This window comes from Stegostoma tigrinum, chromosome 35, assembly GCF_030684315.1.
Source record: "Stegostoma tigrinum isolate sSteTig4 chromosome 35, sSteTig4.hap1, whole genome shotgun sequence".
Lineage (NCBI taxonomy): Eukaryota > Metazoa > Chordata > Chondrichthyes > Orectolobiformes > Stegostomatidae > Stegostoma > Stegostoma tigrinum.
This window is the reverse complement of record NC_081388.1, coordinates 10747631-10765924: the sequence shown is the minus strand read 5'-3', so window position 1 is coordinate 10765924 and position 18294 is coordinate 10747631. Positions and strand designations below refer to the sequence as shown.

Sequence of the window (18294 nt, the reverse complement as noted above, 5' to 3'; positions counted from 1 at the left end):
ATGAATGCATGGCTAGAGAGATGGTACGGGGAGCGGGCTTTAGATTTCTCAGGCATGGAGACTGTTTTTGGGAGGGGTCTGCTGATGCTTTTGGGCGTGAATTTTAATTAGCTTGAAAAGGGGATGCGGTCCTGACAAATAGCTCAGAGGGAAGAGAAGCAGGGACAAATGAAAAATTAAAACACGGGCGAGTGAGCCCGGAAGGTAAAGGAAACACACTACTGAGGAAAGGATAGATAAGAAAGAATTGAATTGAGCAAGGCTAAGTGGAATATATTTTGATGCAAGGAGACTGTGGAATAAGACTGACATGATGAGGACATAGATATGCAGGTGGGAGTTTAGAATAGAATAGAATAGAACATTACAGCACAGTACAGGCCCTTCGGCCCTTGATGTTGTGCCGACCTGTCATACCGATCTGAAGCCCATCTAACCTACACTATTCCATGTACGTCCATATGCTTGTCCAATGACGACTTAAATGTACCTAAAGTTGGCGAATCTACTACCGTTTGACATCATGCTCTCGCTTTACAGAAAGATGCACAGAATTGGCAGCTCAATGTTTCTGGCTATAGGGTATTTCAGTGAGAGAGAAGGATAGACGAACGGTGTTGTTCTAATATTAATGAAGGAATCAATTATATCAGTGAGGAGGGATTATATTTGGAAGGATCATCAGACAAGGCCTTTGGATAGAAGTAAAAAGCACAAAAAATGTAAAGCACTGTTGGGAGTGTATTAAAGGCCCCTGCACAGTCAGTGAGAGATAGAGGATTAAATATGTATCATTTGACTGTTACTGTTGTATCTCCAGAAGTGGAGCATCATCAGTCTGTGCCTCCCTCTGTGTGGAAGCTCTGCAATGTTCGGACAGGGAGGTCCTATTGTAAAGGCAGTTCCCAACTGGGGAGACACCAGATTCACCCACTGTGAATGGCTTCTGTCTCTGAGTAATTTAATCTATATATTTGTGGCAAATGGGGAGTGCAGAAAACTAGAAGTCACTTCCAACACCCAAGTCGTGTTTGTAATATTCTACAACTTGTCAATAAATAAGAAGTTCATCACGGCAGTGAAATTTTATCTTCTTAGTTTGTGAATACCACACCAACTGATATTTATTACATATTGATTATCTGCTCATTACCTCATTGTTCTTTGTTGAAATTTCTGCACATATTGGCTGCTGTGATTCCAGTAACTATATTTCAAAAGTATTCAATTAGCTGTAGAGTGTTTGCAAAAATCCTGAGATGATGAAAGGCACTACACAAATACAAGTCCACAAATATGCCTCTAGACTCTTGTGGCAATAAATCAATACTGGTACAAATTTTCCCACTTCTCGAGCAGTACAAACAGCTGTTTCCTCTGAGATTTGGTATTCCTTCAATTCTGTCTTGATGATTGTAAGGCAAAAACCGTTGAACATTTCTCCTTTTTTAGCTATATTCAGCTTCTGTGCTGCGAAGCAACTCATTCATTTTTAAAAATTGTTTAAAAATTGCCTTGTTTTCATATTTGGAACAATTCTGTAATGCATCATTGGAATGGATACAATGAGCTGTGGAATTGGACTTATACCTAGATCAACTATTGTTGCTGAACTATTTCAGATGACTTAACACTGACCAAAGTCCAAATCACTTTGCTCCACCAGACTTTGCTGCAGTCTCCTTCTTTGTATTCAGCGACATGGAATCCCTTTTGAACAGCGAGATCCGTAAAGATGGGGTCAAGCAATTGGAGGCAACTGAAGGAACAAGTTGGTTAAACTCCAAAGTGGTAACAGCCAGAATCAGTAACAAAGCAGCCAGTCGTGAACTGACAGAAATGGTCAATTTTACACTGAAACTCAACCAGGTTTGTAAGGGAGACTGAGGCTTTTCGTGCAAATGGAATTGTAGTGGTCCAAGGTGAAGGATTTGCCAGCATAGAGAGTTGTTTTACTCTGTATCTAACTCCATACTGCCCTGGAAATGTTTGATGGGTCAGCATAGAGGGAGGTTTACTCTATCTACCCCTGCACTATCCCTGTTCCAGGGTGTTTGATGGGGACAGTGTAGAGAAGGCTTTACTCTGTATTTAACCCCATGCTGTCCCTGTCCTTGGAATGTTTGATGGGGACCGGTAGCGAGAGCTTTACACCATATCTTACCCTCTGCTGTCCCTATCCAGGGATATTTCAAGGAGCTTTACTCTTGTATTTATCCCATGTTGTCCCTTTCCTTGGAATGTTTGATGGGAACAGTTCAGAAGGAGCTTTATTTGCTGTTTACTTTTAGTTTGAAAGAGTATACGGCAATTTATTTTCTGTTCAAAAGTTTACAGGAATCTTCATGTTGTACCTAATCCCATGCTGTACCTGTCCAGGAGTGTTTGATGGGGAACACGAAGAAGGACGTTTACTTTGAGTTTAATAGAATGGAGGTAGCTTTATCCTGTATCTGACCCCGTGCTATCTCTGTCTTGGGAATGTTTAATGGGGCAGTGTGGAGTAAGTTTTACACTGTATCTAACTCTGTACTGTTCCTGTCTGGGAAGTCTTTGATGGGGACAGCATAGAGTGTGATTTTGCTAATGTTGTTTCCATAAGTTATGAAATGTGTTTTTGCATCTTAAGTTCCTATCTCGAGGAGGTCACTGTGTACTGGTTGTCTGATCGTTTTCTGTACTGGCATGGTTCAGAGAGGTGGGAATATTTAAATCTGTGGCAGACAGTTTAACAAGGTTTATTCCTTCATGCAGGATGCCAAAGATCACGAGAAGGCTGAATGCATTTATTTGAAGATAACAGACGGGGGAAGTTTATGGTCCCCTGAGGGCTGCTTCCTGATTGGTTCCAGTGGAAGCTCCGTAATGTGCCAATGTGACCATCTGACGAGCTTTGCTATTTTAATGTCTCCGATTGAGATTGAGGTAAAACATCATTCAAACTCCAGTCAAAGTGGGAAGTAAACACAGAGACAGTGGAAACCCGAAAGTGTAACACTCAGGGACCTGAGATTGAGAGAAAGAATCAGTCAGGAATCAGACACACAAGAACAAGATCAGAGAAACCTAGAGAGTCAGAATAACACCCAAGGGTGACAGAGAGCAGGAAAGTAACTGATTAATGTCTACTGAGTGATCTAGAGAGTAAGATCAACAGACTCCTGAAACACCACATTGTGAGCCACACTGTAATTTCAGATAATGACTACTGAACCCCCCCAAAAGACCAGAGTCTGATCCCAAAGAGTGACCCAGACCGTGCTAGCAGAGTGACCCAGACTGTGATAGCAGAGTGACCCAGACCGTGACCTTAGAGTGTGACCACTCAGACCCCAGTGACCCCAGAGACTCCAGAAAGTCACCCCAAAAGTGACCACAGAGACTGAAACTGATAATTACCCCAGTGAGTGAATGTGTTGAAAACCCAGGAGCTAACCAAGGTAACGACACTGGGGAGAGCCCCTCAGGATTGACCCCAGGGACTGACCTGAGAAAATGACCCCTTGACAGCAAGCAGAACAGTGAAGCCAGATGTTAAAGATCACACAGTGTTATTTTGAAGGAAAATAGTGGATTTGTCCCAACGTCAATGCTTGTCCCAGATGCAACACCCCTGGTCATTGTTGGAATCAGTGAAAATTAAAGAATGAACAAAGTGTAAAACAGGTTGTGATACCTAGGTTCAAGTCTCACCCACTCCAGAGGTGTGTAATAACACCTCTGAACATGTTGATTAAAATACTGTGGATTCTGGATAACTGAAATAAAAACAGGTAGAACTGGAGAAACTCAGCAGGTGTGATGAACTCTGGAGACAGAAACATAGTTAACGTTTCAAGCCCAGTATGACTGTTCTTTCAGAATAGGCTATCACTGTTTTACATGAGTGAAAGTTGCCAGAGGACCATCGACTCATTTAAAAGAGATGGCTGGCAGTGAGTTTAACCTGAGGATGATCATGCCCCAGACAATGAGTGGACTTAAGGAGGCAGGGTTTTCATGGTGATCTCAAATGTTCTAGCAATGGAACCTGTGCACCCCTGAAATTAATACCCTAACTAATATTAGCTGCAGCTCACAATGCCACCCAATCTGTCACAGTCCTTGGCACAAATCATGTGGCACAGATCAAACTGAGGGTCCATAAATCTGATATTGTTTTATAATGTTGTAGACATGCTCGCCAAGCTAGTGGGTTTGGTTGCAAATGTTTCATCACCCTGTTAGGTAACATCATCAGTGCACCTCCACACAACCAAACGCATCAGCTCAGTGAGCAAGTCTACAACTTCATCGATAACCCAAGCTGCAAATCTTGTCAAAAACTTTAGATATTATTTTATATTTACACTCGATAGGAGGAGCTGGGCAGGTCTTAAAATAAGTGGTTAGTGAGATATCTGAGCAATTGGTACTAATATTCAAAGCTTCCTGCATTTGGTGAAGGGTCCATTCAACTGTAAGATATTGAATGCAACTCAAGTAAAAGTAAAACATTGCGATGATGGAAATCTGAAATAAATACAAAGAATGTTGGAGAAACTTAGCAGAATTTACAGAGAGCAAAATAGTTAAAGTTTTGAATGTGGTATTAATCTTCTTCTTCATTAAACAGTGAATATTACACCTTTATTCAAAATAGAAGGGAGGCTGAAAGCAGGAAAACAAAAGCCAGTTAATTTAACATCTGTCAAAGGGAAGCTATCGGAAGCTATTATTAAAGCTGCAAGAGCAGAACTCGGAAAAATTCAAAGTAATTGGGCAGAGTTAATATGGTTTTGTGAAAAGGAAATCATGTCCAGCCAATTTATTGGAATTCTTTGAAGAAATAACACATTTTATTGGGCAAATGGCAGAAATAGTGTACCTACATTTCTAAAAGGCATTTGATCAGGTGCCACTTCAATGATTATTGCAGCAAATGAACTTTCAAGATATAGGGATTAATATATTGGCATGGGTAAAAGATTGCCTGGTTAACGGGAATTAACATAAAATGTGTTAGCTTACATTAGATTCCCTACAGTGTGGAAACAGGCCCTTTGGCCCAACAGCATACCACCCAGACCCATCCCCCATAACCCACTCACCCCTGAACACTACAGGCAATTTAGCATGGCTGATCCACTTAGCCTGCACATCTTTGGGCTGTGGGAGGAAACCGGAGCACCCAGGAAACCCATGCAGACACAGGGAGAGTGTGCAAACTCCACACAGACCATCGCCTGAGGCTGGAATCAAACTTGGGTCCCTGGCGCTGTGAGGCTGCAGTGCTAACCACTGAGCTACTATGCCGCCCCAAAGTAAGATGTCATGTATGGTGTCCTGCAGGGATGAGTGCTGGCACCTCAATTTTTAATCATTTATATCAGACTTGGATGAAAGGGTTAAAAATATGGCGAACCTAAATTTACCAATGGCACAAAAATAAGTAAAAATGTAAGTTGCATCAAGGTCTACAAGAGCTACGAACACAGAAAAACAAAGTGAATGGGCGAGATTCTTGCAAATGGAGTACAATGTGGGAAATAGTGAAATTGTCAATTCTGTCAGGAAGAAATATAAAGAAGAATATTATTCAAATGATGAGAGATTGTGTAGATCCAAGTTGTAGGAGATTATTTTTGAAGAAAACTAATAGAATGTTAACATTTATTGTGAGGGGAATTGAATACAAAAGGTATGGAAGCTATGCTTCAGTAATACAATACACTGAACGAAGCTACATTGAGTCATTGAGTCATACAGCATGGAAACAGATCCTTTGGTTCAAACAGTCCATGCCAAACACAATCCCAAACTAAACTTACTCCGCCTGCCTGCTCCTGACCCATATCCCTCAGAACCTCTCCTATTCCTGAACTTATCTTTTAAACATTGTAACTGTGCCCACATCCACCACTTCGTCAGAAAGTTCATTCCCAATGCAAACCACCGTCTATGTAAAAAAATTTGCCCCTCATGTTTTTTCTGAATCTCCCTCCTCACACCTTAAAAATATGCCTCCTAGACTTGAAATCCCCATCCTAGGGAAAAGATATCTATCATTAATCCTGTCTGTGCCCTTTATGATTTTATAAACATGTATAAGGTCACCTCTCAACTTCTGTGTTCCAGTGGAAAAGGTCCCAGCCTATCCTGTCTTGCTTTATAACTCAAACTTTCTATTCCCAGCAAAATACTGATAAATGTCTCCTCAACCCTTTCCAGCTTTATACGATCCTTCCTATAATTGGTGACCAGAACTGGAATTCATACTCCAGAATAGTACTCCTGTATAACCTCAACATGCCTTCCCAACTCCTGTACTCAAATGACAGAACAATGAAGGCAAGCATGGTAAATGCTTTCTTAACCACTTTGTCCACCTGTGAAGCAAATTTCAAAGAATTACATACCTGAACCCCTCAGTCCTTCTGTTCAAAAACCTAAGGACCTGATATGAATTGGAAAAGTCCTGCCATTGTTTGTTGTACCAAAACATTTAACCACATCGAACTCCATCTGCCATTTTTCAGCCCATTTACCCATTTATTCAAGATCCTTTTGTAATTTTAGAAAACCTTCACTGTCTACAATGCCACCAATTTTGGAGTCGTCGGCAAACATACTAAACATGCCTTCTATATTCTCATCCAAATCATTTATATAAATGACAAACAACTGGAGAACCCAGAACTGATCCCCGTTGAACACTGCTGGTGACAGGACTTCAGTTCTAAAAATAGCCCTTCACCACTCTCTACCTCCTGCTGTAAGCCATTTATGTATCCAACTGGCAAACTCACCCTGAATCCTATGTGACCTAACTTTACTGATTTAGTCTACCATGCAGAACCTTGTTGAAGGCTTTACTAAAGTCCAAATAAACAACAACTACTATTCTGCCCTTCTCAATCTTTTTAGTAACTTACTGAAAAAAAACTCAATCAAGTTTGTGAGACATGGTTTTCCTGGAACAAAACCATGCTGACTATCCCCAATCAATTTCTGCCTTTTTAAACGTATATAAATCTTATCTTTTAAAATCACCTCCAACAATTTGGGCAAAGCTGAAGTCAGACTCACCAGGCTATAGTTTCCAGGTTTCCCCCCGCAGCCCTTCTTAAACAAAGGCACAACATTAGCCACCCTCCAGTCAACAAGTACCTCACTACTGATTATGGATTATGCAAACATTTCTGCAAGGGGCCTCACAATTTCCTCCCTAACTTCCCACAACATTCTGGGATACTTTAGATCAGGTCCCAGAGGTTTATCCACTTCTTTATCTCTATGTCCTCCAGAACTTCCTCTTCTGTAATGTGAACTGTTTTTAAAAACAATCGATATTTATTTCCCTAAGTTCTCTAGCCTCAATTTCTTTCTCCACAGTAAAAACTGAGGCAAAATATTCATTTAGTTTCTCTCCCATCTCCTAGGGTTCAACATATGGATAATCTTCCTGATTGTTAAGGGGCCTACCCTCTCTCTCATTGCCTTCTTCCTCTTAAAATAGTTGTGGAACCTCTTTGGCTTATCCATAACCTTAACTGCTAATGCTATCTAGTATCTCCTCTTTGCCTTCCTGATTTTCTTCTTAATAAATTCTTTATATTGATTAAGAGAGACTTATTTGAACTCAATTGTCTATATCTAAAATAAGTTTCTCTTTTAAAGTTTTCAAGAAGATTTGTAGCTCGGGTTGTGGATGAGGTTGTAGATATGCTCGCTGAGCTGGTGGATTTGGTTGCAAATGTTTCGTTTCCCTGCTAGGCAATCATCAGTCTGTCACTGGTGAAGAATTGGTGTTTTGTCCCGCTTGTTATTTATTTGCCTCAGTTTTCTGGGGTGATCGGGATTATTTCCAGTGTTGTTTCTTAGTGATTTGTACACACGGTATAATTCATTGTGTTTGTTGCTGGAGTTCCGGTTGGAATACCAGGCCTCCAGCAATTCCCTGATGTGTCTCTGTCTGGCTTGCGTGATTATCAATGTGTTGTCCCCATTGAACTTATGTCCCTCGCTGTCTGCGTGCAGTGAGACAAGTGAGAATTGGTCGTGTCTCTTGGTGGCCAGTTGGTGCTCGTGTATCCGTATTGTCAATGTTCTTCCAGTTTGGCCTATGTAATGTTTCTCACAGTCCTTGCATGGTATTTTGTACATTACCTAAGTTTTGCTAGCTTTGGGTATGGGATCTTTTATGTTAATCAGTTGCTGTGGTAGGCTGGTTGTCAGTTTGTATGAAGAAAAACTGACAACATGGACACATGAGCACCAACTAGCCACCGAGAAACACAGCCAATTCTCGCTTGTCTCACTACACATGGACAATGAGGGACACAATTTCAACTGAGACCACACATCCATAATCTCACAAACCAAACAGACATGTCAGGGAATGCCTGGAGTATTCCAAACGGAACTCCATCAACAAACACCTTGAATGAGACCCTGTGTACAAACCAATGAGAAACAAAACCAGAAGTAATGCCAACCACTCCAGCAAACCGAGGCAGATAAATAAAAAGCGGGATAGAACACCAACGCTTCACCGGTGGCGCACTGACAATGTTATTTAGCAAGGTGACGAAACGTTCGCAAACAAACGCATCGGCTCAGCATGCAAGTCTATGACCTCAAGATTCTCTTCTTAACTTGACTCAAACCTCAATATCTTTACACATCCATTGCTCCTTAATCTTAGTTTATTCCAATCAAGTGTTGAAAGTTCTTATCTTATACCATTAAAATTTTCCTTACTCAAATTAAAAAATTTAATGTTTATGGAGGGCTTATCCTTTTACATAATCATTTTGAAACTAATAGAATTATGATCGCTCGACCCAAAGTATGCACTTACTTTGCTTCAGTTAGCTGCCATTCTTTGTTGCCCAAAAAAAGGTCAAGTCTTGCTCCTTCTCTGGTAGGAGCTTCCACATGTTGATAAAGAAAGATTTTTTGACCACATTTCACAATTCTTCATCATCTAAACCTTTAGCGCTGTGGCAGCACCAGTCAATGTTTCAAAAATCAAAATGCCCCATTATTACAACCTTGTTATGCTTACATATATCTAAAATCTCCCAATATATTAGTTTCTCATTTTGTCTCTTACTCTGAGGTTTCAGAGTAGATCTGTAGCTCGGGTTGTGGGTGCTGTGGTTGGTTGGCTCACCAAGCTGGTTTGTTGTTCTGCAGACGTTTCATTGTCCTGCTGAGTAACATCATCAGTGCAGCCTCCGATGAATCGCTGATGTGTTTTCCCACCTTGCTTTTAAACTCTGGAGTCCATTGAACTGGATTACCCCACTTCCGGTTTTCCTTCGCAATGGAGTGTATACCCGGTCGAGTTCGATGTGTTTCATGATGGCTTCCTTCAAGGAATACCAGGCTTCTAGGACTTCCCGTGCCTGTCTCTGCTTTGCTTGTCCCAGGATTTTGGTGTTGTCCCAGTTGAATTGGTGGCTCTCCTTATCCATGTGGATTGAGATGAGTGAGTATTGGTCATGTCTTTTTGTAGCCAATTCGTGTTTGTGTACTCTTGTTGTTAATTTCCTTCCTGTTTGTCCAATGTAGTGTTTGTCACAGTCTCTGCAGGGAATCTTATAGATGACCATTGGTCGTGTCCATAGTGGGGGGTGGGTCTTTGGTTCGGGCGAGTAGTTGTCATAGGGTTGATGTGGATTTGTGTGCCACTGTGATGCCCAGTGGCCAAAGGAGTCTTGTGGTTAGTTCCAATGTGTTCCTGATGTAAGGTAGCGTGATGAGTTTTCCGGGCGTGTAGTATCTTCCTGATGTTGTTCGTGTAGGCATCTTCTGACCCAGTTTTTTGGATATCCATTATCTTTGAAAACCTGGAAGAGGTATTCTTCTTCTTCTTCTCGGTGTAGTTCTGTATTGCTGCTGTGTGTTGTAGCCCGTTTAGATAGTGCTCGCACACAGCTTCATTTGTGTTTGTTGGGAATGGTCACTGTTGAAGTCAGTGTGCGTAGCTTATCTGTGTACTTTCGTTTGGAGTTCCCCATTTGTCTTGCGCTCTACCATGACATCCAGGAATGGGAGCTGTTTGTTCTTCTCCTCTCTGGTGAATTTTATTCCGGTGAGGGTGTTGTTTATTAGTTTGTATGTCTCCTCTAGTTTGGTCCGTTTAATGATGACAAAGATGTCATCCAAAGGGCACATGACAGTAATACTAAAGGGACTACATATCCAAGGCACAGGAACTGCTCGCCAACGAGCACACATACCAGCCAGTACAGACTGTCCGACACCGCAACTAGGCAACAAAATCCTCTACACGCTAAAAAGACTCAAATAGGCCGGACAGATCAACAAAACAGACTTCTTAAGAATGAAGCCTGAAGGAACCAACACACCCTGATTCGACCACCTCCGAAAAGTACACAAACTAGAAGGTCCCTTAGACCCATAGTTCCATACCAGGCATGCCATCGCACAGATTAACCAAAGAATTACAAAGGAGACTCGGGCACCTAGTCAACAAGTCACCCTACTCCATCCGCTCATCCCGAGAATTCCTCAATTCCATCAGAGACATAGGGATACTTGTTGAGGAGGTACATCAATAGCCATACCACTAGCAAGGGTAACAAAGACAGCAATACAAGAACAAGACCCCAGTGAAACCATCTCCACAGACCACATGCTGAAACTACAGGACCTCACCATCAACTTCATTCCCAATGGCCAAACATACGAAAAGATCAACAGGACACCCATGGGAGCACCTATTTCCAGACTTGTAGTTGAGGCAGTGATGCAAAGACTGGAAAGAATGGCACTTCTGCTAATCCAACCAAAACTATGGATACACTACATGAGCAACATCTTTGTCATCATTAAACGGACCAAACTAGAGGAGACATACAAAACTAATAAACAACACCCTCACCGGAATAAAATTCACCAGAGAGGAGAAGAACAAACAGCTCCCATTCCTGGATGTCATGGTAGAGCGCAAGACAAATGGGGAACTCCAAACGAAAGTACACAGATAAGCTACGCACACTGACTTCAACAGTGACCATTCCCAACAAACACAAATGAAGCTGTGTGCGAGCACTATCTAAACGGGCTACAACACACAGCAGCAATACAGAACTACACCGAGAAGAAGAAGAAGAATACCTCTTCCAGGTTTTCAAAGATAATGGATATCCAAAAAACTGGGTCAGAAGATGCCTACACGAACAACATCAGGAAGATACTACACGCCCGGAAAACTCATCACGCTACCTTACATCAGGAACACATTGGAACTAACCACAAGACTCCTTTGGCCACTGGGCATCACAGTGGCACACAAATCCACATCAACCCTATGACAACTACTCGCCCGAACCAAAGACCCACCCCCCACTATGGACACGACCAATGGTCATCTATAAGATTCCCTGCAGAGACTGTGACAAACACTACATTGGACAAACAGGAAGGAAATTAACAACAAGAGTACACAAACACGAATTGGCTACAAAAAGACATGACCAATACTCACTCATCTCAATCCACATGGATAAGGAGAGCCACCAATTCAACTGGGACAACACCAAAATCCTGGGACAAGCAAAGCAGAGACAGGCACGGGAAGTCCTAGAAGCCTGGTATTCCTTGAAGGAAGCCATCATGAAACACATCGAACTCGACCGGGTATACACTCCATTGCGAAGGAAAACCGGAAGTGGGATAATCCAGTTCAATGGACTCCAGAGTTTAAAAGCAAGGTGGGAAAACACATCAGCGATTCATCGGAGGTTTCTTTCTTACTATTGGGGGGCTTATAGTACAATCCCATCAAAGAGATTTTTCCTTTCTTATTCCTAATTTCTACCCATATTTTTTCACTGGACACTTTTTCAGAAATATCTTCTTTAGTTACAGCAGTAATGTTTTCTTCAATCAATTTCACAAAAGGTCCATTTCGAAAAAAAAGGTTCCTTTTTTTATTTTTAATGTTAAAAAAACAAAATGAATAAAAATCCTCTATTAATGAAATATAATAAAGCTACAACAAATCTTTAAGTCAGCCTGAAATCTCAGGAGCAGCTGCATGATTGACGCTGCTGCCTCATACAGTCATCTGGAGTAACGTGGACAGTATTGGGGGGAAGTAAAGGTGTGTGAATCAGTTCAGAGAATGTTTATGAGGTCGCAAGTGACTGGACTCGAAACATTGATTTTGATTTTCACTCCACAGATGCTGTCAGACCTGTTGAGTTTCTCCAGCAATTTCTGTGTTTGTTTGTTTCAGTACTCCAGCATCTGCAGTTCTTTGTTTTATTTCACTAGACTAATACCTGGAAGAGATGGATTGTCCCAGGAGGAAACATTGGGCAGTTGAAGTTGTATCTGCTGGAGTTTAGAACAGTTAGAGGTGCTCAGGTTGAAACATTTCAGATTCTGAAGGTTCTTGACAAGGTGATCTGGAGAGGATACCCCACCTTGTATCTAGAAATAGGGATCGCTGTTTAAAAATAAGGGGATGCCCATTTAAGTCAGAGATGAAAGCAAAAGTCATAAGTTAGAGCCACTACGTTGCAGAAAGAGTGCATTTAGCCTATCAAGTCTGCACCAACCCTCTGAAGAGCATCTCACCCACCCCATAACCCTACATTCATTACAGCAATTCAGAATTGAATTCAGGACCCTGGTGCTGTGAGGCAGCAGCATTAACCATCGTGCCATCATGTTGTCCAAGTCTTTTCTGTCAGGCCTTTAAGTCTGTTCCTCGAAAGTGCATGGAAGAAAAGCTTTTTAATATTTTTAAGACAAAGGTGAATAGATTCTTGATGAAGTAGGAGCTGAAAGGTCACCAGAATGCAGAGTTCATGTTACAATCAGATCTACAATGATGGTATTAAATAGCAAAACAGGCTTGAGGGGCCGAATGGCTGGCTCCAGTTCCTAATTTGTATGTTCATACATCTGTCTCTTTGTGGAATGGGGTCAGTTAGCTTGGACAGTTGGTTTGTGATACAGAGTGGCAACAACAGTCTGGGTTCAATTTCTGCACTGGCTGAAGGACTCTCTTTCACACACTCTTCCCTTAGCTGAGGTGTGTTAACCCTCAACATTAAGTCACCACCAGTTATTCTCTGTCTCTCTGATGCAAGAGCAGTCCTATGCTCTGGGAGGACTATGCTGACTCAAGTACTTTATATTTGTGGTCATGTGAATAGATTCATTATCCAGAGGCCCAGGCTAACATTCTGCTTTAGATACAACACAGCGTGGAGCTGGATGAACACAGCAGGCCAGGCAGCATCAGAGGATCAGGAAAGCTGACGTTTCAGGTCGGGACACCTCTTTAGAAATAATCTCCAGCATCGGCAGTTCCTACTATCTCCTAATGTTCTGCTTTTGTAGGTTTAAATTCCACTGAGGCATCTGGTAGCTTCTGAATATGATCAATTAAATCTGGAATTGAAAACTACTCTTGGTGAAGGTGACAATGAAACCATCATCGAGCATTGTAAAAAGTGCCATCTGTGTCACTGATGTCCCTTTGGGGAAGGATATCTGCCATCCTGACCTAGTCTGTGACTCCAGACTTGCAGTCTATTTGGTTGACTCTAAACCTCCTCTCAAAGGCAATGATGGGTGGGCAACATATGATGGGCATATTGGTGATGCCCACATCCCCTGGCCAAAGCTGAGAAATCAGGGAATTCAGGACAAACCTCATTACACAGAGAATGATTAGAAGATGAAACTGTCTACCATGCAGCATGACTGAGGTGAATACTGTTGATTTACAGGAAAGCTGGATAATCATGTGAGGTAGAAAGGAATAGAAGGTTCTCATGTTGATAGATGAGATGTCAAGAGATAGGGAGTAGGCTTGTATGGAATATAATTATCAGTACAGGCCAGAAGGGCTGAATAGCCTGTTTCTTTGCTGTACCCCCAGTGTAATTCTGTGGGAGCATCCAAATGGCTGTGCCCCAGCATGTAATTCCCTGTTTGTCATTGCTGCAGGAAGGCTGGTCCTTGCTGCTGATCAGCACAGTCGGGCTCACAATATCCCTGCTGTGCCTCGCCGCCTCCATCGTTGTGTTCACAAAGTGCCGCTCCATCCAAAAGGCCAACATCATCGTGTACAAGCACCTGAGCATCAACCTCTTCCTGGCACAGCTCATCTTCCTGACAGGAATCCATGTGACAAACAAGGTGAGAAAGCTGGCCCGTGAACCACCTCTCTCAGGTAGGCAACCGACCCCAGGCTCCTCATCCACCCTCTGCTTTCTGCCCGAGCTGTTCGCTCATCTCAATCAAGGCTTTGTAGATATCAGATCACCATCTTAGGTTTTTTCCCTTTCAGTTCAGTCTCTAAATTACAATTTCATCAGTTCAAGACACTCCAGATCTTCCATCACTATGTACAGGCTGCTCCTTTATAATCCTGCCCAGACTGGACAGAAAAATTAACTTTATCTTGCCATAGTCTGTCATGGAGGTTTTCTTACATCATTTATTTCTCAAATGAACCACTCTCAGTCTGGCTAAACTCATTCTTAACTCTCCTTACTCTGGTCTTGACACTCGATCCTCTCTTTCTCTCATTCAATCATAGGATATCACCATCCCTAGTTGCCCTGGAGAAGGTGGTGGTGAGCTAGCTTCTGGAGCTGCCACAGTTAGTGTGGTATAGGAACACACACACACACACACACACACACACACACACACACACACACACACACACACACACACAAGCATCAGTGAAAAAACGATGATATATTTCCAAATCAGCATGGTGTGGGACTCCAAGGGATCTTGCAGGTGGTGATGTTCCCTTGTATCTGCTGCCCTTGTCCTTCTAGATAGTTGCAGTCACGGGTTTGGAGAGTGCTACGGAAGGGCTGGACTAATATTCGCTCTCAACTTGTCCCCCACTGCTGCGTGAAAGATCAAAACTTGACAGGAAGAGAAGGGTTGCCCTGATTCCCTGCCCTTGCTTTTTTTTGGACAGAGGTGCTGGTGAATGTGGCATTTTATTTCATTTAATATCGGTGGTGGACTCCCAGGGGGATTCCTGTTGACCAAGAGGGTGCTCATCCACTGCCCAGTCCAAGATTTCTGCCAGTCCTTCCATACCAGAGGAGGAAGTTGGGCAACTGAAGGAACAGGGAAGAACCCTGAGGATTGGCTATTCAGCTGCTTCATCAGTTTTGGCACTGATCCTGTATGCCACATTGAATGGGGACCACAGAGGAGTCTCCATGGGAAGGACCTCAACATCAGCTCATCCATCGTCTCTATATCTATTCCACAGCAACTCCAGAATTGCTTCTGATAAGGTTCTGAAAGTGGAACCCAGCCCTAAGTCTTTCCTGGCCCCACTCAGATTTCAGTCTCTAGCCTCGCAACCCAAGATGGGATTGTGAAGGGAATTCCATTTACTGTCATCATTGAGATGTGCAGTAAAATATGGAATAACACAATTACAGTCACAGAGATCTACATTGCATAAACTTTCCCTTCAGCACGTTGCATCTATGTCAGTGAAAAACAACCACCTAATGATTCTAATCTCATTTTCCTCCCCTTGGTCCATAACCTTGTGCGTCATGGCATCATGACTACACATCTAAATACTTCTTGAAGGTTGCGATGACTTCTGCCTTTCACACCATCACAGGCAGTGAGTTCCAAATTCCCACCACCCTCTGGGTGAAAAAGTTTTTCCTCACATTCCCTCTAAATCTCCTGGCCCTTACCTTAAATCTGTGCCTCTTGGTCATTGATCCATTCCTGAAAGTGAAAAGTTCCTTCCTGTCTACACTGTCAATGCCTTCATAATTTTAAACATCGCAATTAATTCACTTCTCAGTTTTGTTCCAGATTTACAGCATCCGCAGTTCTTTTGGTTTTTATTTAGTGTTCCCTTCTCAGTCTCTGCTGTTCCAAAGAAAACAAGCCCAGTCTGCCTAATGTTTCTTCATAACTATAACGCTCCAGTCCAAGCAACACCCTGGTAAATCTCCTCTGCACCCTCTCCAATGCTATCAAATTCCTCCTATAACGTGGATTCCAGGCTGCACACAACAATTTAACTGTGGCCTAACCAAAATTTGTATAGTTCCTGCATAATCTCCCTGCTCTAAAATTCTGTGGACTAGAAAAGGCAGGTATCCCATAAGCCTCCTTTCATCTACTGGTCCTAATAACGTAACAGATCGGTGGGCATGCTAACCAAGGTCTCTCTGATCCTCAGTGCTTCACGGGGTCCCACCATTCATCATGTATTCACTTGCCTTGTTTGTCCTGTCCAATGCATCATCTCACATTTATCCAGATTGAATTCCATTTGGCACTGATCAATCCATCTGATCAGCCTGTCTATATCCTTCTGTGATCTAAGACTATAATCCTCACAGATTACTGTTCTACATCTGCTCAGGAAAGCACCTCCCACTCACCAGTACAACTTTCCATTACTCCATCCTCCTCTGTCTATTGGCAATTTAGTAGTCGGCCAGGGCCCTGCTGAATGCCCTATGATCTTCAAAAACAACAGACTCTGCCTCATTGTTATAATCTAAATTACACATGGAGTTAGAGATTTCACTAAACCCCTACTTATTACCCTGTGTCTGCCCATCTTTGTGTGCCTGCTTCTGCTGTGACTGCGCTTGTTATGTATATACCTGTCTATCTCTGGTTGTGCCTGTCTCTGCCTGTGTCTACAATTGTCTGTAATTGTGTCTCTGCCCATGTCTGTGATTTTATCTTTGTTTCTCTGAATTCATTATCTGCGTGTTTATTGCTGTACCCCTCTGACTATATTATCTGAGTGTTTATTTCTGTATGTCTCTGCTTGTTTTGTCACTGTCTCTCTCTCTCTCTCTGCCTGTGGGTATTATTCATGTGTGACTCTGTGTGTCTCTTCCTGTGCATCTCCTGAATCTGCTTGTATAATTATCTGTGTGATCTCTCCGTGTCTTTCTCTATGCTTCTGTCTCTGTGTCTCTCTGTATCTGTGTGTTACATCTCCCTTCAGAGTGTTAGTCTTTGTGTTTGTCGTGTTAGTGTGTCCGCCTGTGTTTCTCTCCATCTGCCTTTGTCGCTGTGTGTTTTTACTCACTGCTGAACCTAACCGATTATTCGGATCTTCCCTCCAGGTGGTTTGTGCCCTGGTTGCAGGTTGCCTACATTACTTCTTTCTAACTGTCTTTGCCAGGATGTTCCTGGATGCTTTGCAGATCTTCATTGTGTGCAGACACCTCACAGTCACAAAGTTCACTCACACATACGTCATCAGACAGAGATACCTGTATCCTTCTGGCTACGCTGTCTCTGTGCTGATTGTCATTATATCGGCAACAATCTATCCCTATGGCTATGGATCAGAAAAACAGTGAGTAATTTTATGTTTATTTGACATCACAGAATCAACAGCACAGAAGGAGGTAATTTGCTGTATCAAGCTCCTGAGTATACTCTGACGGACTCCTTCAGAATCTTGTATATTCCAATCTTGCATTGTTAACTTTTATTTTTCATGGGGTGTAGGCATCGCTGGCAACGCCAGTGTGTATTGTCCATCCCTAATTGCCTTGAGTGCAGTTAAGAATCAACCGCATTGCTGTGGATCTGGAGTCATGTGTAGATTAGACAGTGTGAGGATGACAGATTTCCTTCCCTAAAGGAGCATTATGAACCAGGTGGGCTTCAACGACAATAGACAGTGGTCATTTTGTCACTGTTGGACAAGTATTTTTTTGAATTACTTTTTTAAAAATGTACTCAGCCTCATCATAGGATAACCCGTCCAACCCAGAAACCAATTCACAGAATCACAGGTTGATTGCAGTGCAGAAGGAGGCCATTCAGCACATAGTGCCTGCTCTGGCTCGTTTATCTAGCCCAGCTCCAATACCTTATCCATTTCTGTTATCCGATCCCGTTCTATTATCCAGTCCGCCTGTGTTATCTAGTCTGGCTTCTCTATCCAGTCCAGTTTGGTGATCCAGTCCGGCTTGTTTAACAACAGCCAATCTCCTGCCTTTTCCCCATATCTGGTCACCCTATTATATGTTAAAAAATATCATCCAATGCTCCATTCATTGCCCCAGTTGACCCTGCCCCCAGGATTGCAGCCTGAGCTTATAACGCTCAGTGTCACTGTGTAAGCACGTTGTGTGCATGAGATGCTGTATGAAAATGTTTGCTCATCACCAGAGTCCCAGAACCTTCCTTAGACTTTTGTGTCAGGGAACTCAAGATCCATCTGCTCCGGACGTGTGTAATAGCAGCTCTGAGCATGTTGATTAGAAAATCTACATCATT

At 42.5% G+C, this 18294-nt stretch overlaps 1 protein-coding gene across 1 annotated transcript in view; it reads left to right on the top strand.

The window, feature by feature from the left end:
- LOC132206340 (adhesion G protein-coupled receptor E1-like) overlaps positions 1-18294 on the top strand; it is a 67043-nt gene that overhangs the window by 31500 nt on the left and 17249 nt on the right. Inside the window, exons 12-15 of the mRNA XM_059640002.1 lie at positions 1667-1869; positions 2755-2925; positions 13981-14172; positions 17127-17362. Coding sequence (XP_059495985.1) covers positions 1667-1869; positions 2755-2925; positions 13981-14172; positions 17127-17362 — 802 coding nt within the window. The remainder of the gene's footprint in view (positions 1-1666; positions 1870-2754; positions 2926-13980; positions 14173-17126; positions 17363-18294) is intronic.